This window comes from Nerophis ophidion, linkage group LG04, assembly GCF_033978795.1.
Source record: "Nerophis ophidion isolate RoL-2023_Sa linkage group LG04, RoL_Noph_v1.0, whole genome shotgun sequence".
Taxonomy (NCBI): Eukaryota; Metazoa; Chordata; class Actinopteri; order Syngnathiformes; family Syngnathidae; genus Nerophis; species Nerophis ophidion.
Window position 1 is genome coordinate 3,827,018 of NC_084614.1, and position 19,404 is coordinate 3,846,421.

Consider the following 19,404-nt stretch of genomic DNA (forward strand, 5'->3'; position numbering starts at 1 on the left):
TTTTCGTTACGCCGCTATTCTCGCGAGGTTTTGGTTCAGTACAAGAGGCCGCGAGACCTGCATTGGCGCGGGTACACAAAAAGAAGCTTCCACATTTAGCCAGCTTCACAAGGTACTTTCTCATATTGTCTCCGTTTTGTCTGTATGTTTCTTAAGCACGTCGGACTAATTATTATACTCTCATTTAGTGTGCACAAGACTGAATATATTTGCTGCCCAGGAACCTCCGAGGTGGCCATTTAGGCAATTTTAAATCCTGTTGAAAACGTCGCATAATGATGACGCGTCCGCGTGACGTCACAGATTTTAGCGGACATTTTTATCCAGCACCGATCCCAGCTATAAGTCGTCTGCTTTAATCGGATAATTCCACAGTATTCTGGACAACTGTGTTGCTGAATCTTTTGCAATTTGTCCAATGAATAATGGAGACGTCAAAGAAGAAAGATGTAGGTGGGAAGCGGCGTATTGCGGCCGGCTGTAGCGACACAAACACAGCCGGTGTTTCTTTGTTTACATTCCCTAAAGATGACAGTTACTTGTTACTATGGTTCCGTACCACATGTCAACCGGCAGGTTTCGGTGAGAAAATTGTGGTAGTAAGTCGGCTCTTACCGTAGACATGAGCGGAGCTTGCGTCGTTCCTCGTGCACCTGTCAAAGAGGCAGCTGCGGACTCTTGCCTCCTCGGACTGGCCCTCCCTGAACATGGGATGCTTCCACTGTGGAGGAGGGGGGAAAAAAAGCTCAGCCCGGCCCGACCGGCTGCCTTCGCTTCACTTTGTTGAGAAACGTGGCTTCCCTTAGAGACACTGGCGGTCACCACACCCCTCCGACCTTCAGGTTGTACAGGTACGACCATATAATCTCACTAAAACACTAGTAACACAATAAGCAGATAAGGGATTTTCCAGAATTATCCTAGTAAATGTGTCTAATAACATCTGAATCGCTCCCACTGCCCTCGTCTTTTTCTTTCTTTCTAGTCCTTCACTCTCACTTTCCTCATCCACGAATGTTTCATCCTCGCTCAAATTAATGGGAAAATCGTCGCTTTCTCGGTCCGAATCGCTCTCGCAGCTGGTGGCCATGATTGTAAACAATGTTCAGATGTGAGGAGCTCCACAACCCGTGACGTCACGCGCACATCGTCTGCTACTTCCGGTACAGGCAAGGCTTTTTTATTAGCGACCAAAAGTTGCCAATTTGATCGTGGATGTTCTCTACTAAATCCTTTCAGCAAAAATATGGCGAAATGATGAAGTATGACACATAGAATGAAGCTGCTATCCCCGTTTGAATAAGAACATCTAATTTCAGTAGGTTTTTAATGTCAAGGGCTACCAGTTTGATACACACTTAAATAAATTGCCAGAAATAGCCAATTTGCTCATTTTACCTTTAATAAATAAATCTATATATATTTAAAAAAAATGGGTATTTCTGTCAGTCATTCCGTTGTACTTTTTTTTCCTTTTACGGAAGAGAATAAATGATGAAAAAAACACTTAATTGAACGGTTTAAAAGAGGAGAAAACAGGAAAAAAAATGACAATTAAATTTTGAAACATAGTTTATCTTCAATTTCGACTTTAAAATTCAAACGGAAAAAATGAAAAGAAAAAGTAGCTAATTTGAATATTTAAAAAAAACGTCATTATTAATATTAGTAATATTTCCTGATTAAAATTAATTTTAGAATTTTGATGACATGTTTTAAATGTGTTAAAATCCAATCTGCACTTTGTTAGAATATATAACAAATTGGACCAAGCTATATTTCTAACAAAGACAAATCATTACTTCTTCTAGATTTTCCAGAACAAAAATTCTAAAAGAAATTAAAAAGACTTTGAAATAAGATTCGAATTTAATTCTACAGATTTTTTTGATTTGCCAAAATATTTTTATTTTATTTTAATCATAAGTTCTTTGTCGAAAAAACAGAAGCTAAAATGAAGAATTGAATTAAAATGTATATTTTTTTACAATAACATTTATAATTTAATAAAATAAAATTTAATAAAATGAATAAAATAAAATGTAATAGAATTTAATAAAATTTATAATTTTTACAATAACATTTATAATTTAATACAATAAAATTTAATAAAATGAATAAAATAAAATTAAACAGAATTTAATAAAATTTATAATTTTTACAACAACATTTATAATTTAATTAAATAAAATTTAATAAAATGAATAAAATAAAATTGAATAGGATTTAATAAAATTTATAATTTTTACAATAACATTTATAATTTAATAAAATAAAATTTAATAAAATGAATAAAATAAAATTGAATAGAATTTAATAAAATTTATAATTTTTACAATAACATTTATAATTTAATAAAATAAAATTGAATAAAATGAATAAAATAAGATTTAATGGAATTTATTAAAATTATAATTTTTACAAGAACATTTATAATTTAATAAAATACAATTTTATAAAATTAATAAAATAAAATTTAATAGAATTTAATAAAATTTATAATTTTTACAATAAAATTTATAATTTTTTTACAATAAAAAAAACTTGAACATTGATTTAAATTGTCAGGAAAGAAGAGGAAGGAATTTAAAAGGTAAAAAGCTAAAATCATTTTTAAGGTTGTGTTTTTTGCTCTAAAATTGTCTTTCTGAAAGTTATAAGAAGCAAAGTTAAAAAAAAAGAATGAATTTATGTAAACAAGTCTTTAAAATATTTTCTTGGATTTTCAAATTCTATTTGAGTTTTGTCTCTCTTAGAATTAAAAATGTCCAGCAAAGCGAGACCAGCTTGCTAGTAAATAAATACAATTTAAAAAATAGAGGCAGCTCACTGGTAAGTGCTGCTATTTGAGCTATTTTTAGAAGCAGTGCTGTGTTGTCATTTGGGAGCCACTTTTATATTTGTGGTCACGTGCTCATTTGTCGCAAAGAAAGCTGATCGCCGTCAATTTGATGTCAGGCTGCAGTACTACCTGCTGCCACTGAGTGGTGCTGTTTGTATTATTATTATTGTATTATATTTCCAGCAAGCCTCAAGTGACTTTGTAGCCAATTTTGTGTTTAACTAGAAAAATGTTGGATTTTGACACTTGGCGCCATCTTAGAAGTATGCTAACTTTTCACATGCTATCATGCTAAAGTCTTACGCTAGCAATTTGGCTAATTTTATTCATTTAAAATAGTAAATATCACGATTTTCGATACTCGGCGCGTCTTAGGAATATGCTAGCTTTTCCCAAGTCATCATGCTAACATTAGCAAGCTAATGTATTATGCTAGGAATTTTGCCAATTTTAGTAAATGAAAATGAAAAAAATCGGGGATTTCGATATTTGTTACCATCTTTAAAATATGCTAGGTTTTCCCATGTTATCATGCTAACCTCTTATGCTAGAAAGTTTGCATATTTTACTAAATGAAAACCTAAAAATCATGGATTTTGATAGTCAGCGCCAATTACAAGTATGCTAACTTTACCATGTTATCATGCTAACGTCTTATGCTAGAAATTTTGCATATTTCACTAAATGAAAACCAAACAAAATCATGGATTGTGACACTTTGTGCTCTCTTAGAAGTATGCTAACTTTTCCCATGCTATCATGCTAAAGTCTTACGCTAGCAATTTGGCTAATTTTATTCATTTAAAATAGTAAATATCACGGATTTCGATACTCGGCGTCATTTTAGAAGTATGCTAACTTTTCCAAAGTCATCATGCTAACATTACAAAGCTAATGTATTATGCTAGGAATTTTGCCAATTTTAGTAAAGGAAAATGAAAAAAATCTGGGATTTTGATATTTGGTACCATCTTTAAAATATGCTAGGTTTTCCCATGTTATCATGCTAATATCTTATGCTACGATTTTGCCAATTTTATTAAATCAAAACCTAAAAATTATGGATTTTGATAGTTGGCGCGATCCTACAAGTATGCTAACTTTACCATGTTGTCATGCTAACGTCTTATACTAGCAATTTTACCAAGTGAAAACCTAAAAATCATGGATTTTGACACTTGGCGCCATCTTATAAGTATGCTGACTTTTCCCCTTGCTATCATGCAAAAGTCTTACGCTAGCAATTTGGCTAATTTTATTAATTTAAAATAGTAAATATCACGGATTTCGATACTCTGCGTCGTTTTAGAAGTATGCTAACTTTTCCAAAGTCATCATGCTAACATTACAAAGCTAATGTATTATGCTAGGAATTTTGCCAATTTTAGTAAATGAAAATCAAAAAATCTGGGATTTTGATATTTGGTACCATCTTTAAAATATGCTAGGTTTTCCCATGTTATCATGCTAATGTCTTATGCTACGATTTCGCCAATTTTATTAAATCAAAACCTAAAAATCATGGATTTTGATAGTCAGCGCCAATTACAAGTATGCTAACTTTACCATGTTATCATGCTAACGTCTTATGCTAGAAACGTTGCATATTTTACTAAATGAAAACCAAACAAAATCATGGATTGTGACACTTTGCGCTCTCTTAGAAGTATGCTAAGTTTTCACATGCTATCATGCTAAAGTCTTATGCCAGCAATTTGGCTAATTTTATTAAATTAAAATAGTAAATATCACGGTTTTCGATACTCGGCGCGTCTTAGAAATATGCCAGCTTTTCCCAAGTCATCATGCTAACATTAGCATGCTAAAATTAGCAAGCTAACGCCTTATGCTAGCATTTTAGCTCATTTTGATCATTTAGACCCCAAATTCATGGCTTTTGAGACACGTCTCCATCCTGCAAGTACGCTAACTGTGACTGTCATGACGAGCTAACGTCAGCATGCTAAAGTTTTATGCTGGATTTTTATCCTGAGGGTGTTGTGTGTGTGGATGCAAATTGAGAAGAGCTAGCGGCTAGGTGGTTTGCATAAAGAGGAAGCGTGTCAACACAGCGCTGTTGTCACCCAGCTTCCTCTTCTTCTTCTTCTTCTTCTTCTTCTTCTTCTTCTAGTGGTGATGGAGGTGAAGGTGGTGGAGAAGATCTACCTGCTGGTGCTGGTCACCCTCCTCAGCGTGCTGCAAAATGGTAAGCGGCATGTTAGCAAACGTTTCGCTATCCAACACTTTGTTTCTCACTTTTTCTTTCCGGCAGCTTTCTTCGCCCTGAAGGTGGAGAAGGAATGTAAGATCCACAACACCCGCACCTCCGCCTTTGAGAGAGTGTCCTGTGCCAGGTAGGAAGGAGCTTCACCCTCACACCAAAACATGTCATTTTTCAAAAACAATAGCATATTTACAGTCTTGAAAACCTTTGGGCTTCTGGAAGGTTCTCAGTCAAATATTATTGTTGTTGTTTTTCAACTTTTTATTTTATTTTTTAATGTTTTATGCCCTCTTCCATCCATCCATCCATTTTCTACCGCGTATTCCCTTTCGGGGTCGCGGGGGGCGCTGGCGCCTATCTCAGCTACAATCGGGCGGAAGGCGGGGTACACCCTGGACAAGTCTTTGTCAATATAATATAATATTTATTTATTAATTTGATAGCGAAATCATAATACAGCTACTAAGAAACAGACACTTCCCCCCCCCCGAAAAAATAAAAATAAAATACAATATTTGAAAAATAATAATACAACAAAAATAAAGTAAAACCACAAAATATGCAACATTCACATCCCAAAAAATTAAAAGTAGAATATTTGAAGGCATGTAGTTTGAGTCTTAAATGGGTCAATAATTCATAACAAAGATTTTTATTTATTTATTTATTCTTATAATGTTTTATGCCCTTTTTGTCATACTACCTCTTTTTTATATTTTAAATATTTATTTATTCATTTGATAGGAAAATCATAATACAGCTACTGAGAAACAGACACTTTTCCCCTCATACCCCACAAAAAATAACAATAAAATATTTGAAAAATAATAATACAACAAAAAATACTAAACCACAAAATATGCAACATTCACATCCCAAAAAATTAAAAGTTGAATATTTGAAGTCAATTTGTTTGAGTGTTAAATAGGTCAATAATTCATAACAATGATTTATTTTTATGTATTTATTTTTATAGTGTTTTATGCCCCTTTTGTCATATTACCTCTTTTTTATATTTTAAATATTAATTTATTCATTTGATAGGAAAATCATAATACAGCTACTGAGAAACAGACACACCCCCTCCCCCCAAAAAATAAAATAAAATAATTGGGGGAAAAACAATACAACAAAAAAAAGAAATAAAAATAAAACCACAAGATATGCAACGTTCACTCCCCAAAAAATAAAATTAGAATATTTGAAGTCAAGTAGTTTGAGTCTTAAATGGGTCGATAGTTCATAACAATGATTTATTTATATATATTTATTTTTGTAATATTTTATGCCCTTTTTGTAAAAAACAAAAAAAACTGTTTTTTTGTTTTTTAATAATATTTATGTATTCATTTGATAGAAAAATCATAATACAGCGACTGAGAAACAGATATTTTTCCCTCACCCCCCCCCCCCCCCCCCAGAAATAAAGATAAAATAATTGGGGGGAAAATAGTGCAAACAAAATTAAAAAAAAAATTTCGACTTAAATATTTACATCCATTTTTTTTTCTTTTTTTTTTTTTTTTATGTGTTATGCCCTCTTTGTCCAAGAATGTTTTAATAATATTTATCTATTCATTTGATAGGGAAATCATAATAGAGTTCCTGAGAAACAGACTTTTTTCACTCACACCCCCCAAAAAATAAAAATAAAACAATTGAGAGAAAAAATACAAAACAAATTAAAAAAAAAATAAAAACACAAAATATGCAACATTCACATCCAAAAAAATTAAAAGTGGAATATTTGAAGTCAAGTAGTTTGAGTCTTAAATGGGTCAATAATTCATAACAATGATTTATTTTTATTTATTTATTTTTATAATGTTTTATGCCCTTTTTGTCATATTACCGTTTTTTTCTATTTTAAATATTTATTTATTCATTTGATAGGAAAATCATAATACAGCTACTGAGAAACAGACACAATTTCCCCACCCCATCAAAAAAAAAAGAAATAAGTGGGGAAAAAAATAATAAAACCACAAAATATGCAACATTCACTCCCACATTTTTTTAAGTAGAATATTTGAAGTCTAGTTGTTTGAGTCTTAAATAGGTCAATAATTCATAACAATGATTTATTTTTATTTATTTATTTCTATAATGTTTTATGCATTTTTTGTCAAACAACCTGTTTTTAATAATATTTATTTATTCATTTGTTAGGGAAATTATAATACAGCAACTGAGAAACATATATACGCCCAACTCCCCATTTTTTAAAAATAAAGTAAAAAATAAAACAACTGAAAAAAATAATACAACAAAAATTAAAAAAAATGCAAATAAAACCACAAAAAATATGCAACATTCACGCCCCAAAAAATTAAAAGTAGAATATTTGAAGCAATGTAGTTTGAGTCTTACATAGGTCAATAATTCATAACAATGATTTGTTTTCATTTATTTATGTAATGTTTTATGCCCCTTTTTGTCAAATATCCATTTTTTTTTGTTTTTTAATAATATTTATTTATTAATTTGATAGGGAGACCATAATACAGCTACTGAGAAACGGATACGTTTTCCCTCCCCCCCCCTCCCCCCACCCCCAAAAAAAATTTAAATAATAATAATACAACAAAAATAAGAAATACAAATAAAACCACAAAATATGCAACATTCACTCCCCAAAAAATAAAAGTAGAGTATTGGAAGTCAAGTAGTTTGAGTCTTAAATAGGTCAATAGTTCATAACAATGATTTATTTATTTATGTAATGTTTTATGCCCTTTTTGTCAAAAAAAATGTTTTTAATATGTATTTATTCATTTTATTGGAAAATCATAATACAGCTACTGAGAAACAGACACAATCTCCCTCACCCCCACCCCAAAAATAAAAATATAGTAATAAATAAAATACAAATAAAACCACAAACTATGCAACATTTACCTGCCGGAAAAAATTTAAAGTAGAATATTTAATGTCAAGTAATTTGATTCATAACAATGATTTAGTTGTATTTATTTATTTTTGTAATGTTTTATGCCCTTTTTGTCAAAGAACCTGTTCTTTGTTTTTTTTATATTGGTTTATTTATTTGATAGGAAAATCATAATACAGCTACTGAGATAAAAACACACCTCCCACCCCCACAAAAATGTTCTTAATTTTTTTTCAATAATTGGGAAAAAAATGATAAAACAAAAATAAAAATAAAACCACAAAATATGCAACATTCACTCCCCAAAAAATTAAAAGTAGAATACATGAAGTCAAGTAGTTTGAGTCTTAGGTCAATAATTCATAACAATCATTTATTATTATTTATTTATTTTTGTAATGTTTTATGCCCTTTTTGTCAAAAAACCTGATTTTTTGTTTTTTAATAATATTTATTCATTTGAAAGAAAGGAAAATCATAACAAAGGTACTGAGAAAAATATAACCCCCACGCCCCCAAAAAAATGTTTTAAAAATAAAAGAAAAAAATTATAAAAACAAAACAACAACAAAAAAATGGTTTAAGACAAACTAAATTATTAAATGAAAACCTAAAAATCATAGATTTTGATACTGGGCGCCATCTTAGAATTATATAAAATTTAATTTATTAAATTTTATCATGCTAACATCTTATGCTTGAGTATGCTAACTTTTTTCCCATGACATCACGCTAACGTATTATGTGAGCAATTGTGCTAAATTTACTAAACTAAAACCTAAAAATCATGGATTTTTTGATGTATGTCAACATATTTTACTTTTTTTTTGGCAACTTAAATATTTTAATCACCTTTTTTTCTCTTTTATGTTTTATACCCTTTTTGGTCAAATAACCTTTCTTTTTCTTTGTTTTTTAATATTTATTTATTCATTTGACAAGGAAGTCATAATACAGATACTGAGAAACAGACCCCCCTAAAAAAATAAGATAAAATTAAAATAAAATAAAAAGAGCAAAAAAATAGAAGAAAAAAATTACTAGTTTTTTTTAAGGCAAAACCACAAAATATGCAACATTTCACCCCCACCAAATTTTTTTTTAAAGTAGAATATTTGCAGTCATGTAATTTGAACCTTAAATAAGTCAATAATTCATAACGACAATAAAAGTAAAAGGAGCCTTAGGTCAATAATTCATGATTATTTTAGGACAGTTTTAAAAACAGTAAAATTATTCAGGCTTCCACACAAAGTGTTGAAAGTAACTGAAATTAATTTTTAGGTTTTTTTTAGCTCGGTGAGTGAAATATTGCAGTGTTTTATTTTCCCATGTTTAAACACAGTGTGACTGTTCAAACCGTGCTACAGTGTCCAATATATTAAAACGTACCTCTACCTTGTTTTCGATGACTGCTTAGGTCTACTACGCTACTTCCTTTTAATGGTGGGAAATTTCGGGAGAACCAACCTCAGATATAGCCTTCAATTATAGGTTTTTACTTATTTTTAGGGACCGAATGTCCCTTTGGGACAGAGGACCCTAATGTATTTCTAAGGTTTTATTATTATTATACTGCCGCCTTTTTGAGCTGTAATTTGACCCCCTTAACATGCTTCAAAACTCACCAAATTTTACACACACATCAGAACTGGCGAAAATTGCCATCTAATAAAAAAAAACAAAAAAAACCCCCTAAACTCAAAATTGCGCTCTAGCGCCCCCTAGGAAAAAACATAGACAAAACTGCTTGTAACTTCTATTAGGAATGTCGTAGAAACATGAAACAAAAACTTATATATAGGTCTCACTTAGACCTACATTTCATAAACTTATATCCTTCAGCAAAAATCAATAGGAAGTTGGCAAAAACCCCTTCAAAACAAAAGTTTCCTAAAAAAAATGTCATTTTTGCCCCTTTGAGCTGTAATTTGACCCCCTTAAAATGCTTCAAAACTCACCAAACTGGACACACACATCAGGACTGGTGAAAATTGCGATCTAATAAAAAACCAAACCAAAAAACTCTAAATTGTGCTCTAGCGCCCCCTCGAAATAAAACACTAAAAAAACTGCTCTTGGGAAGAAAACACTGACAAAACTGCTTGTAACTTCCATCAGGAAGGTCATAGAGACATGAAACAAAAACCTCTATGTAGGTCTCACTTAGACCTACATTTCATACACTTTATATCCTTCAGCAAAAATCAACAGGAAGTTGGCAAAAACCCCTTCAAAACAAAAGTTTCCTAAAAAAAATGGCATTTTTGCCTCCTTGAGCTGTAATTTGACCCCCTAAAAATGCTTCAAAACTCACCAAACTGGAAATTGCGATCTAATAAAAAACCAAACCCCAAAACTCAAAATTGTGCTCTAACACCCCCTAGAAATAAAACACTAACAAAACTGCTCCTGGGAAGAAAACACAGACAAAACTGCTTGTAACTTCCATTAGGAATGTCATAGAGACATGAAACAAAAAACCTCTATGTAGGTCTCACTTAGACCTACGAGGCAGGAAACACCAGTAAAAGTTGGTCCCGTCCATCGCTGCTTGCAGCTTTATTTTGTTTTTATTTTGTTTTATCCCCCTTTGTCGTGGAAAACTTAGTTTTCAAAATACTAAATATTTTCCCTCCCCAAAAAATCAGAGTGTAATATTTGATGTGAAGTAATTTGAGGCTTAAATAGGTCAACAATTTATAACAAAATTCCTTTGATTCGTTCTTGTTTTATGAGGAATGACGTTGCAAATTGTTCTGTTTACATTTAATCGCTTTGCTCTTGCTTTCGGCCTTTTCTATCTTTATTTCCTGTTAGAGTATTTTTACAATGTTGCCATTAATACGTCCGCCGGTGTCAAATGTATTTTTTTTCCGGACTTGACCAAAATGTTGTAATTTGACATTCATCAACGACTCCACTTCCTGTTTCTTCAGCAGAATGTTTGCATCACTTCCCGTCATGTCACAAAAAACTCTGACGCAAGCTTTTTGCGTAGGAAACACTACTTTTGACCTCAAAGAACTGCTCACCCCCAAACAATGTTGTCCCTGACCACCTGAGGGCACCACAGACCTTCGAGTAATATATTTTGGTACTTGACGCATGTTACAGTTAGCGCTTTAGCAGGCTAACATTAGCGTGATAGTTTTTTTTTTGGTGCTAATTTAACGGACCGTTAGCATGTGAGGATAGCACTGTTAGCATGACCCCGTCTGACTTGTGCATTCCCGGCCTCATGTGACCTCCCGCTGTTTGCTTTCATGGCAGCCGCAACTGCATGGACGCCTACGCCACTTTCCTGGCCGCCATGTGGTGTGCCGGCCTTTGTTTGAGTCAAGGTAATCATTCACCACACACACACACACACACACACGCACGTGTTAATGTTCAGCGCCGTGTTTGCAAACACGTGCGTGTGTGTACACTTTGCTGAACTTATTTCACTTCCTTGTGCCGCTGCGTACCTAATGAAGTGGCCCACTCCAGTGCGTGGACAAAAGTAATGGGACGGCGGCCTGTTTCCCCGGAAAAAATCCACCTTTCATGAAATATATACATATATACACATATACATATATATATATATATATATATATACACACACATATATAATGTTTGTGTGTTTTGTTCCAGCTCCTGCTGCCTTTGCTGGTCTGATCTACGTGGTGGTCCGACACAAGTACTTTGTGGGCTACATGGGGCAGAGCTGCCAGAGGTGTGTGTTTGCGTGTTTACATGTATCGTTGTCATGCAGCACTGTGTGTGTGTGTGTGTTTACATATAGTGTTATTGTCCAACACGTGTGTGTTTAGATGTATGTTTACATGTATTGTTGTCATGCAGCAGTGTGTGTGAGTTTACATGTGTGTTTATATGTATTGTTGTTGTGCTGCATTGTGTGTGTGTGTGTGTGTGTGTGTGTGTGTGTTTATATGTATGTTTACATGTATTGTCATCCAGCGCTGTTTATATGTATGTGTTGACATGTATTGTGGTTATACATCACTGTGTGTGTTTATATGTATGTTTACATTTGTTGTTATACCTCATTGCATGTGTGTGTTTATATGTATGTGTTGACATGTATTGTTGTCGTGCAGCACTGTGTGTATGTTTATGTATTGTGGTTATACATCAGTGTGTGTGTTTATATGTATGTTTACATGTATTGTCATCCAGCACTGTTTATATGTATGTTTATATGTATTGTCACGCATCACTGTTTACATTTGTTGTTATACCTCACTACATGTGTGTTTATATGTGTTGTCATGCAGCACTGTGTGTTTGTGTGTTTATATGTATGTTTACATTTATTGTTGTCATGCAGCACTGTGTGTGTGTGTGTGTGTGTGTTTGTGTTTATATATGTATTGTTATACATCATTGTGTGTGTGTTTATGTGTTTACATGTATTGTTGTCATGGAGCACTGTGTGTGTGTTTTAATATGTATTGTGGTTATACATCACTGTGTGTGTTTATATGTATGTTTACATGTATTGTCATGCATCACTGTGTGTGTGTGTTTATATGTATTGTCATGCATCACTGTGTGTGTGTGTTTATATGTATGTGTGTTTACATGTATTGTTGTCGTGCAGCACTGTGTGTGTGTGTTTATGCGTATGTGTTTATATATGTATTGCTATACATCATTGTGTGTGTGTTTATATGTTTACATGTATTGTCATCCAGCACTGTTTATATGTATGTGTACATTTGTTATACCTCACTGCATGTGTGTGTTTATATGTATGTTTACATGTATTGTTATCATGCAGCACTGTGAGTGTGTGTTTATGTATGTTTACATGTATTGTTATCATGCAGCACTGTGTGTGTGTGTGTTTATGTATGTTTACATGTATTGTTATCATGCAGCACTGTGTGTGTGTGTGTTTATGTATGTTTACATCTATTGTTATCATGCAGCACTGTGTGTGTGTGTGTTTATGTATGTTTACATGTATTGTTATCATGCAGCACTGTGTGTGTGTGTGTTTATGTATGTTTACATGTATTGTTATCATGCAGCACTGTGTGTGTGTGTGTTTATATGTATGTTTACATGTATTGTTATCATGCAGCACTGTGAGTGTGTGTTTATATGTATGTTTACATGTATTGTTATCATGCAGCACTGTGTGTGTGTGTGTTTATGTATGTTTACATGTATTGTTATCATGCAGCACTGTGTGTGTGTGTGTTTATATGTATGTTTACATGTATTGTTATCATGCAGCACTGTGTGTGTGTGTTTATGTATGTTTACATGTATTGTTATCATGCAGCACTGTGTGTGTGTGTTTATGTATGTTTACATGTATTGTTATCATGCAGCACTGTGTGTGTGTGTTTATGTATGTTTACATGTATTGTTATCATGCAGCACTGTGTGTGTGTGTTTATGTATGTTTACATGTATTGTTATCATGCAGCACTGTGTGTGTGTGTTTATGTATGTTTACATGTATTGTTATCATGCAGCACTGTGTGTGTGTGTTTATATGTATGTTTACATGTATTGTTATCATGCAGCACTGTGTGTGTGTGTGTGTTTATGTATGTTTACATGTATTGTTATCATGCAGCACTGTGTGTGTGTGTTTATGTATGTTTACATGTATTGTTATCATGCAGCACTGTGTGTGTGTGTGTTTATGTATGTTTACATGTATTGTTATCATGCAGCACTGTGAGTGTGTGTTTATATGTATGTTTACATGTATTGTTATCATGCAGCACTGTGTGTGTGTGTGTTTATGTATGTTTACATGTATTGTTATCATGCAGCACTGTGTGTGTGTGTGTTTATATGTATGTTTACATGTATTGTTATCATGCAGCACTGTGTGTGTGTGTTTATGTATGTTTACATGTATTGTTATCATGCAGCACTGTGTGTGTGTGTTTATGTATGTTTACATGTATTGTTATCATGCAGCACTGTGTGTGTGTGTTTATGTATGTTTACATGTATTGTTATCATGCAGCACTGTGTGTGTGTGTTTATGTATGTTTACATGTATTGTTATCATGCAGCACTGTGTGTGTGTGTTTATGTATGTTTACATGTATTGTTATCATGCAGCACTGTGTGTGTGTGTTTATATGTATGTTTACATGTATTGTTATCATGCAGCACTGTGTGTGTGTGTGTGTTTATGTATGTTTACATGTATTGTTATCATGCAGCACTGTGTGTGTGTGTTTATGTATGTTTACATGTATTGTTATCATGCAGCACTGTGTGTGTGTGTGTTTATGTATGTTTACATGTATTGTTATCATGCAGCACTGTGAGTGTGTGTTTATATGTATGTTTACATGTATTGTTATCATGCAGCACTGTGTGTGTGTGTGTTTATGTATGTTTACATGTATTGTTATCATGCAGCACTGTGTGTGTGTGTGTTTATATGTATGTTTACATGTATTGTTATCATGCAGCACTGTGTGTGTGTGTTTATGTATGTTTACATGTATTGTTATCATGCAGCACTGTGTGTGTGTGTTTATGTATGTTTACATGTATTGTTATCATGCAGCACTGTGTGTGTGTGTTTATGTATGTTTACATGTATTGTTATCATGCAGCACTGTGTGTGTGTGTTTATGTATGTTTACATGTATTGTTATCATGCAGCACTGTGTGTGTGTGTTTATGTATGTTTACATGTATTGTTATCATGCAGCACTGTGTGTGTGTGTTTATATGTATGTTTACATGTATTGTTATCATGCAGCACTGTGTGTGTGTGTGTGTTTATGTATGTTTACATGTATTGTTATCATGCAGCACTGTGTGTGTGTGTTTATGTATGTTTACATGTATTGTTATCATGCAGCACTGTGTGTGTGTGTGTTTATGTATGTTTACATGTATTGTTATCATGCAGCACTGTGTGTGTGTTTATGTATGTTTACATGTATTGTTATCATGCAGCACTGTGTGTGTGTGTGTTTATGTATGTTTACATGTATTGTTATCATGCAGCACTGTGTGTGTGTGTGTTTATGTATGTTTACATGTATTGTTATCATGCAGCACTGTGTGTGTGTGTTTATGTATGTTTACATGTATTGTTATCATGCAGCACTGTGTGTGTGTGTGTTTATGTATGTTTACATGTATTATCATGCAGCACTGTGTGTGTGTGTTTATGTATGTTTACATGTATTGTTATCATGCAGCACTGTGTGTGTGTGTTTATGTATGTTTACATGTATTGTTATCATGCAGCACTGTGTGTGTGTGTGTTTATGTATGTTTACATCTATTGTTATCATGCAGCACTGTGTGTGTGTGTGTTTATGTATGTTTACATGTATTGTTATCATGCAGCACTGTGTGTGTGTGTGTTTATGTATGTTTACATGTATTGTTATCATGCAGCACTGTGTGTGTGTGTTTATGTATGTTTACATGTATTGTTATCATGCAGCACTGTGTGTGTTTATGTATGTTTACATGTATTGTTATCATGCAGCACTGTGTGTGTTTATGTATGTTTACATGTATTGTTATCATGCAGCACTGTGTGTGTGTGTTTATGTATGTTTACATGTATTGTTATCATGCAGCACTGTGTGTGTTTATGTATGTTTACATGTATTGTTATCATGCAGCACTGTGTGTGTGTGTGTGTTTATGTATGTTTACATGTATTATCATGCAGCACTGTGTGTGTGTGTGTGTTTATGTATGTTTACATGTATTGTTATCATGCAGCACTGTGTGTGTGTGTTTATGTATGTTTACATGTATTGTTATCATGCAGCACTGTGTGTGTGTGTGTTTATGTATGTTTACATGTATTGTTATCATGCAGCACTGTGTGTGTGTGTGTTTATGTATGTTTACATGTATTGTTATCATGCAGCACTGTGTGTGTGTGTTTATGTATGTTTACATGTATTGTTATCATGCAGCACTGTGTGTGTTTATGTATGTTTACATGTATTGTTATCATGCAGCACTGTGTGTGTGTTTATGTATGTTTACATGTATTGTTATCATGCAGCACTGTGTGTGTGTGTGTGTTTATGTATGTTTACATGTATTGTTATCATGCAGCACTGTGTGAGTGTGTGTTTATGTATGTTTACATGTATTGTTATCATGCAGCACTGTGTGTGTGTGTGTTTATGTATGTTTACATGTATTGTTATCATGCAGCACTGTGTGTGTGTGTGTGTTTATGTATGTTTACATGTATTGTTATCATGCAGCACTGTGTGTGTGTGTTTATGTATGTTTACATGTATTGTTATCATGCAGCACTGTGTGTGTTTATGTATGTTTACATGTATTGTTATCATGCAGCACTGTGTGTGTGTTTATGTATGTTTACATGTATTGTTATCATGCAGCACTGTGTGTGTTTATGTATGTTTACATGTATTGTTATCATGCAGCACTGTGTGTGTGTGTTTATGTATGTTTACATGTATTGTTATCATGCAGCACTGTGTGTGTGTGTGTTTGTATGTTTACATGTATTGTTATCATGCAGCACTGTGTGTGTGTGTGTTTATGTATGTTTACATGTATTGTTATCATGCAGCACTGTGTGTGTGTTTATGTATGTTTACATGTATTGTTATCATGCAGCACTGTGTGTGTGTGTGTTTATATGTATATTTACATGTATTGTTATCATGCAGCACTGTGAGTGTGTGTTTATATGTATGTTTACATGTATTGTTATCATGCAGCACTGTGTGTGTTTATGTATGTTTACATGTATTGTTATCATGCAGCACTGTGTGTGTGTTTATGTATGTTTACATGTATTGTTATCATGCAGCACTGTGTGTGTGTGTGTTTATGTATGTTTACATGTATTGTTATCATGCAGCACTGTGTGTGTGTGTGTTTATGTATGTTTACATGTATTGTTATCATGCAGCACTGTGTGTGTGTGTGTTTATGTATGTTTACATGTATTGTTATCATGCAGCACTGTGTGTGTGTGTGTGTGTTTATGTATGTTTACATGTATTGTTATCATGCAGCACTGTGTGTGTTTATATGTATGTTTACATGTATTGTTATCATGCAGCACTGTGTGTGTGTGTGTTTATGTATGTTTACATGTATTGTTATCATGCAGCACTGTGTGTGTGTGTTTATGTATGTTTACATGTATTGTTATCATGCAGCACTGTGTGTGTGTTTATATGTATGTTTACATGTATTGTTATCATGCAGCACTGTGTGTGTTTATATGTATGTTTACATGTATTGTTATCATGCAGCACTGTGTGTGTGTGTGTTTATGTATGTTTACATGTATTGTTATCATGCAGCACTGTGTGTGTGTGTTTATGTATGTTTACATGTATTGTTATCATGCAGCACTGTGTGTGTGTGTTTGTATGTTTACATGTATTGTTATCATGCAGCACTGTGTGTGTGTGTTTATGTATGTTTACATGTATTGTTATCATGCAGCACTGTGTGTGTGTGTGTTTATGTATGTTTACATGTATTGTTGTCGCACAGCACGCCAGGTTTCCTGTTTGGCAAACGCATCCTGTTCTTCCTGCTGCTGATGTCCATGGTGGGAATCTGCAACTACCTGCTGGTGTGTTTGTGCGGCAACAACTACACGGGCTACTTGGAGACCATCACCAAGGCCGCCTCCGCCCTGCTGCTCATCCCATGAAGTCTCCCACCAAACTCTCCTTTTCGCATTTTTTATTACAAATACATGTCTGTCTGGTATAAAAATAAATATCTGCTCCAGCTCCTTCTTGGCGTCACCGCGTCTGGAAGGTCTTCGGCGAAAAGTGGTCTTTGTGTAAAAAAAATTTAAAAAAATACAAAGACTCCTCCTTCAGGTCAGTTGGAGCTGTGGAGGAGAGGAGAGGAGACGTAAAACAGCAGGACCAGGACTTATGGGGTTGCAGAAATCACTGTTTGTCATTTTGTCAAAAATTACTCTTCAAATGGGTTTATTTTGTGATTGATGCTGTATTACTGCCTACCAAAACATTCCTGTTAGTCTGATTTTGGCTCTTCATCCTTCCTCTCTCTTCTCATAAGGTAAAATAAAGATATGGAAGTTATTTGTTTCTCTTTTTTTTTTCTATGGGTGTCCAAGCAAAGGCCCGCAGGTCCATTGTGGCCCACCAGGCGGTCTTCAAATTGGGCCCGCCAGGCGGTCTTCAAAATTGGGCCCGCCAGGCGGTCTTCAAAATTGGGCCCGCCAGGCGGTCTTCAAAATTGGGCCCGCCAGGCGGTCTTCAAAATTGGGCCCGCCAGGCGGTCTTCAAAATTGGGCCCGCCAGGCGGTCTTCAAAATTGGGCCCGCCAGGCGGTCTTCAAAATTGGGCCCGCCAGGCGGTCTTCAAAATTGGGCCCGCCAGGCGGTCTTCAAAATTGGGCCCGCCAGGCGGTCTTCAAAATTGGGCCCGCCAGGCGGTCTTCAAAATTGGGCCCGCCAGGCGGTCTTCAAAATTGGGCCCGCCAGGCGGTCTTCAAAATTGGGCCCGCCAGGCGGTCTTCAAAATTGGGCCCGCCAGGCGGTCTTCAAAATTGGGCCCGCCAGGCGGTCTTCAAAATTGGGCCCGCCAGGCGGTTTTCAAAATTGGGCCCGCCAGGCGGTTTTCAAAATTGGGCCCGCCAGGCGGTCTTCAAAATTGGGCCCGCCAGGCGGTCTTCAAAATTGGGCCCGCCAGGCGGTCTTCAAAATTGGGCCCGCCAGGCGGTCTTCAAATTGGGCCCGCCAGGCGGTCTTCAAATGGGCCCACCAGGTGGCGCGAGCTCAAAAAGCAACCTGGCCCGCTGTTTATATATTTGTGAAGTGAATTATATTTATATAGCGCTTTTCTCTAGTGACTCAAAGCGCTTTTACATAGCGAAACCCAATATCTCAGTTCCATTTAAAGCAGTGTGGGTGGCACTGGGAGCAGGTGGGTAAAGTGTCTTGCCCAAGGACACGACGGCAGTGACTAGGACGGCGGAAGCGGGAATTTAAACCTGCAACCCTCAAGTTGCCGGCACGGCTGCTCTACCAACCGAGCTATAAATTATATACATTTTTTGACAGGTCCTGACATGCGAGTCAGGCCAGTGACCATAGTGTCCTTCCTACAGGGCATTTGCGCAGCATTTACTTTTATGACATTTTCCAAACAACCTTCCCTGTCATGGCACAGAAAAAAAAAAAAAAAATTCAACCAGCACAAGGTGCGCACACACACACTTGAACTTTGCGGATATTTAAAAAATAAAATAAAAAGCAAACCATCATAAAAATTCTAAATTTCACCATTTAAATCCATCACAGACGTGAGGACAAAAATGAACTCCTCTCCACAGTTATCATTGTTTGGCACATTTTAGCTTTATATGTGCATGATCACACACACACATACATATATACACACACAAATATACACATATATAGATACATTCATACACACAAATATA

The 19,404-nt window shown here is 34.6% G+C and overlaps 2 protein-coding genes across 3 annotated transcripts in view; one reads left to right on the plus strand and one right to left on the minus strand.

The window, feature by feature from the left end:
* The first annotated feature begins 14 nt into the window (after positions 1–14).
* On the plus strand, positions 15–18,038 carry alox5ap (arachidonate 5-lipoxygenase-activating protein). Its single transcript, XM_061896781.1, has 6 exons — positions 15–112; positions 4,974–5,048; positions 5,115–5,196; positions 11,230–11,300; positions 11,596–11,677; positions 17,473–18,038. Exons 2-6 carry the CDS (start codon positions 4,979–4,981, stop codon positions 17,633–17,635), a joined length of 468 nt encoding a protein of 155 aa, XP_061752765.1. The 5' UTR covers positions 15–112; positions 4,974–4,978; the 3' UTR covers positions 17,636–18,038.
* LOC133550763 (mesenteric estrogen-dependent adipogenesis protein-like) overlaps positions 17,651–19,404 on the minus strand; it is a 7,498-nt gene continuing 5,744 nt past the window's right edge. For both annotated transcript variants that reach the window (XM_061896779.1, XM_061896778.1), the window contains one exon: positions 17,651–17,821. In XM_061896779.1, the coding sequence (XP_061752763.1) occupies positions 17,730–17,821 (92 nt within the window). In that variant the 3' untranslated portion in view covers positions 17,651–17,729. The remainder of the gene's footprint in view (positions 17,822–19,404) is intronic.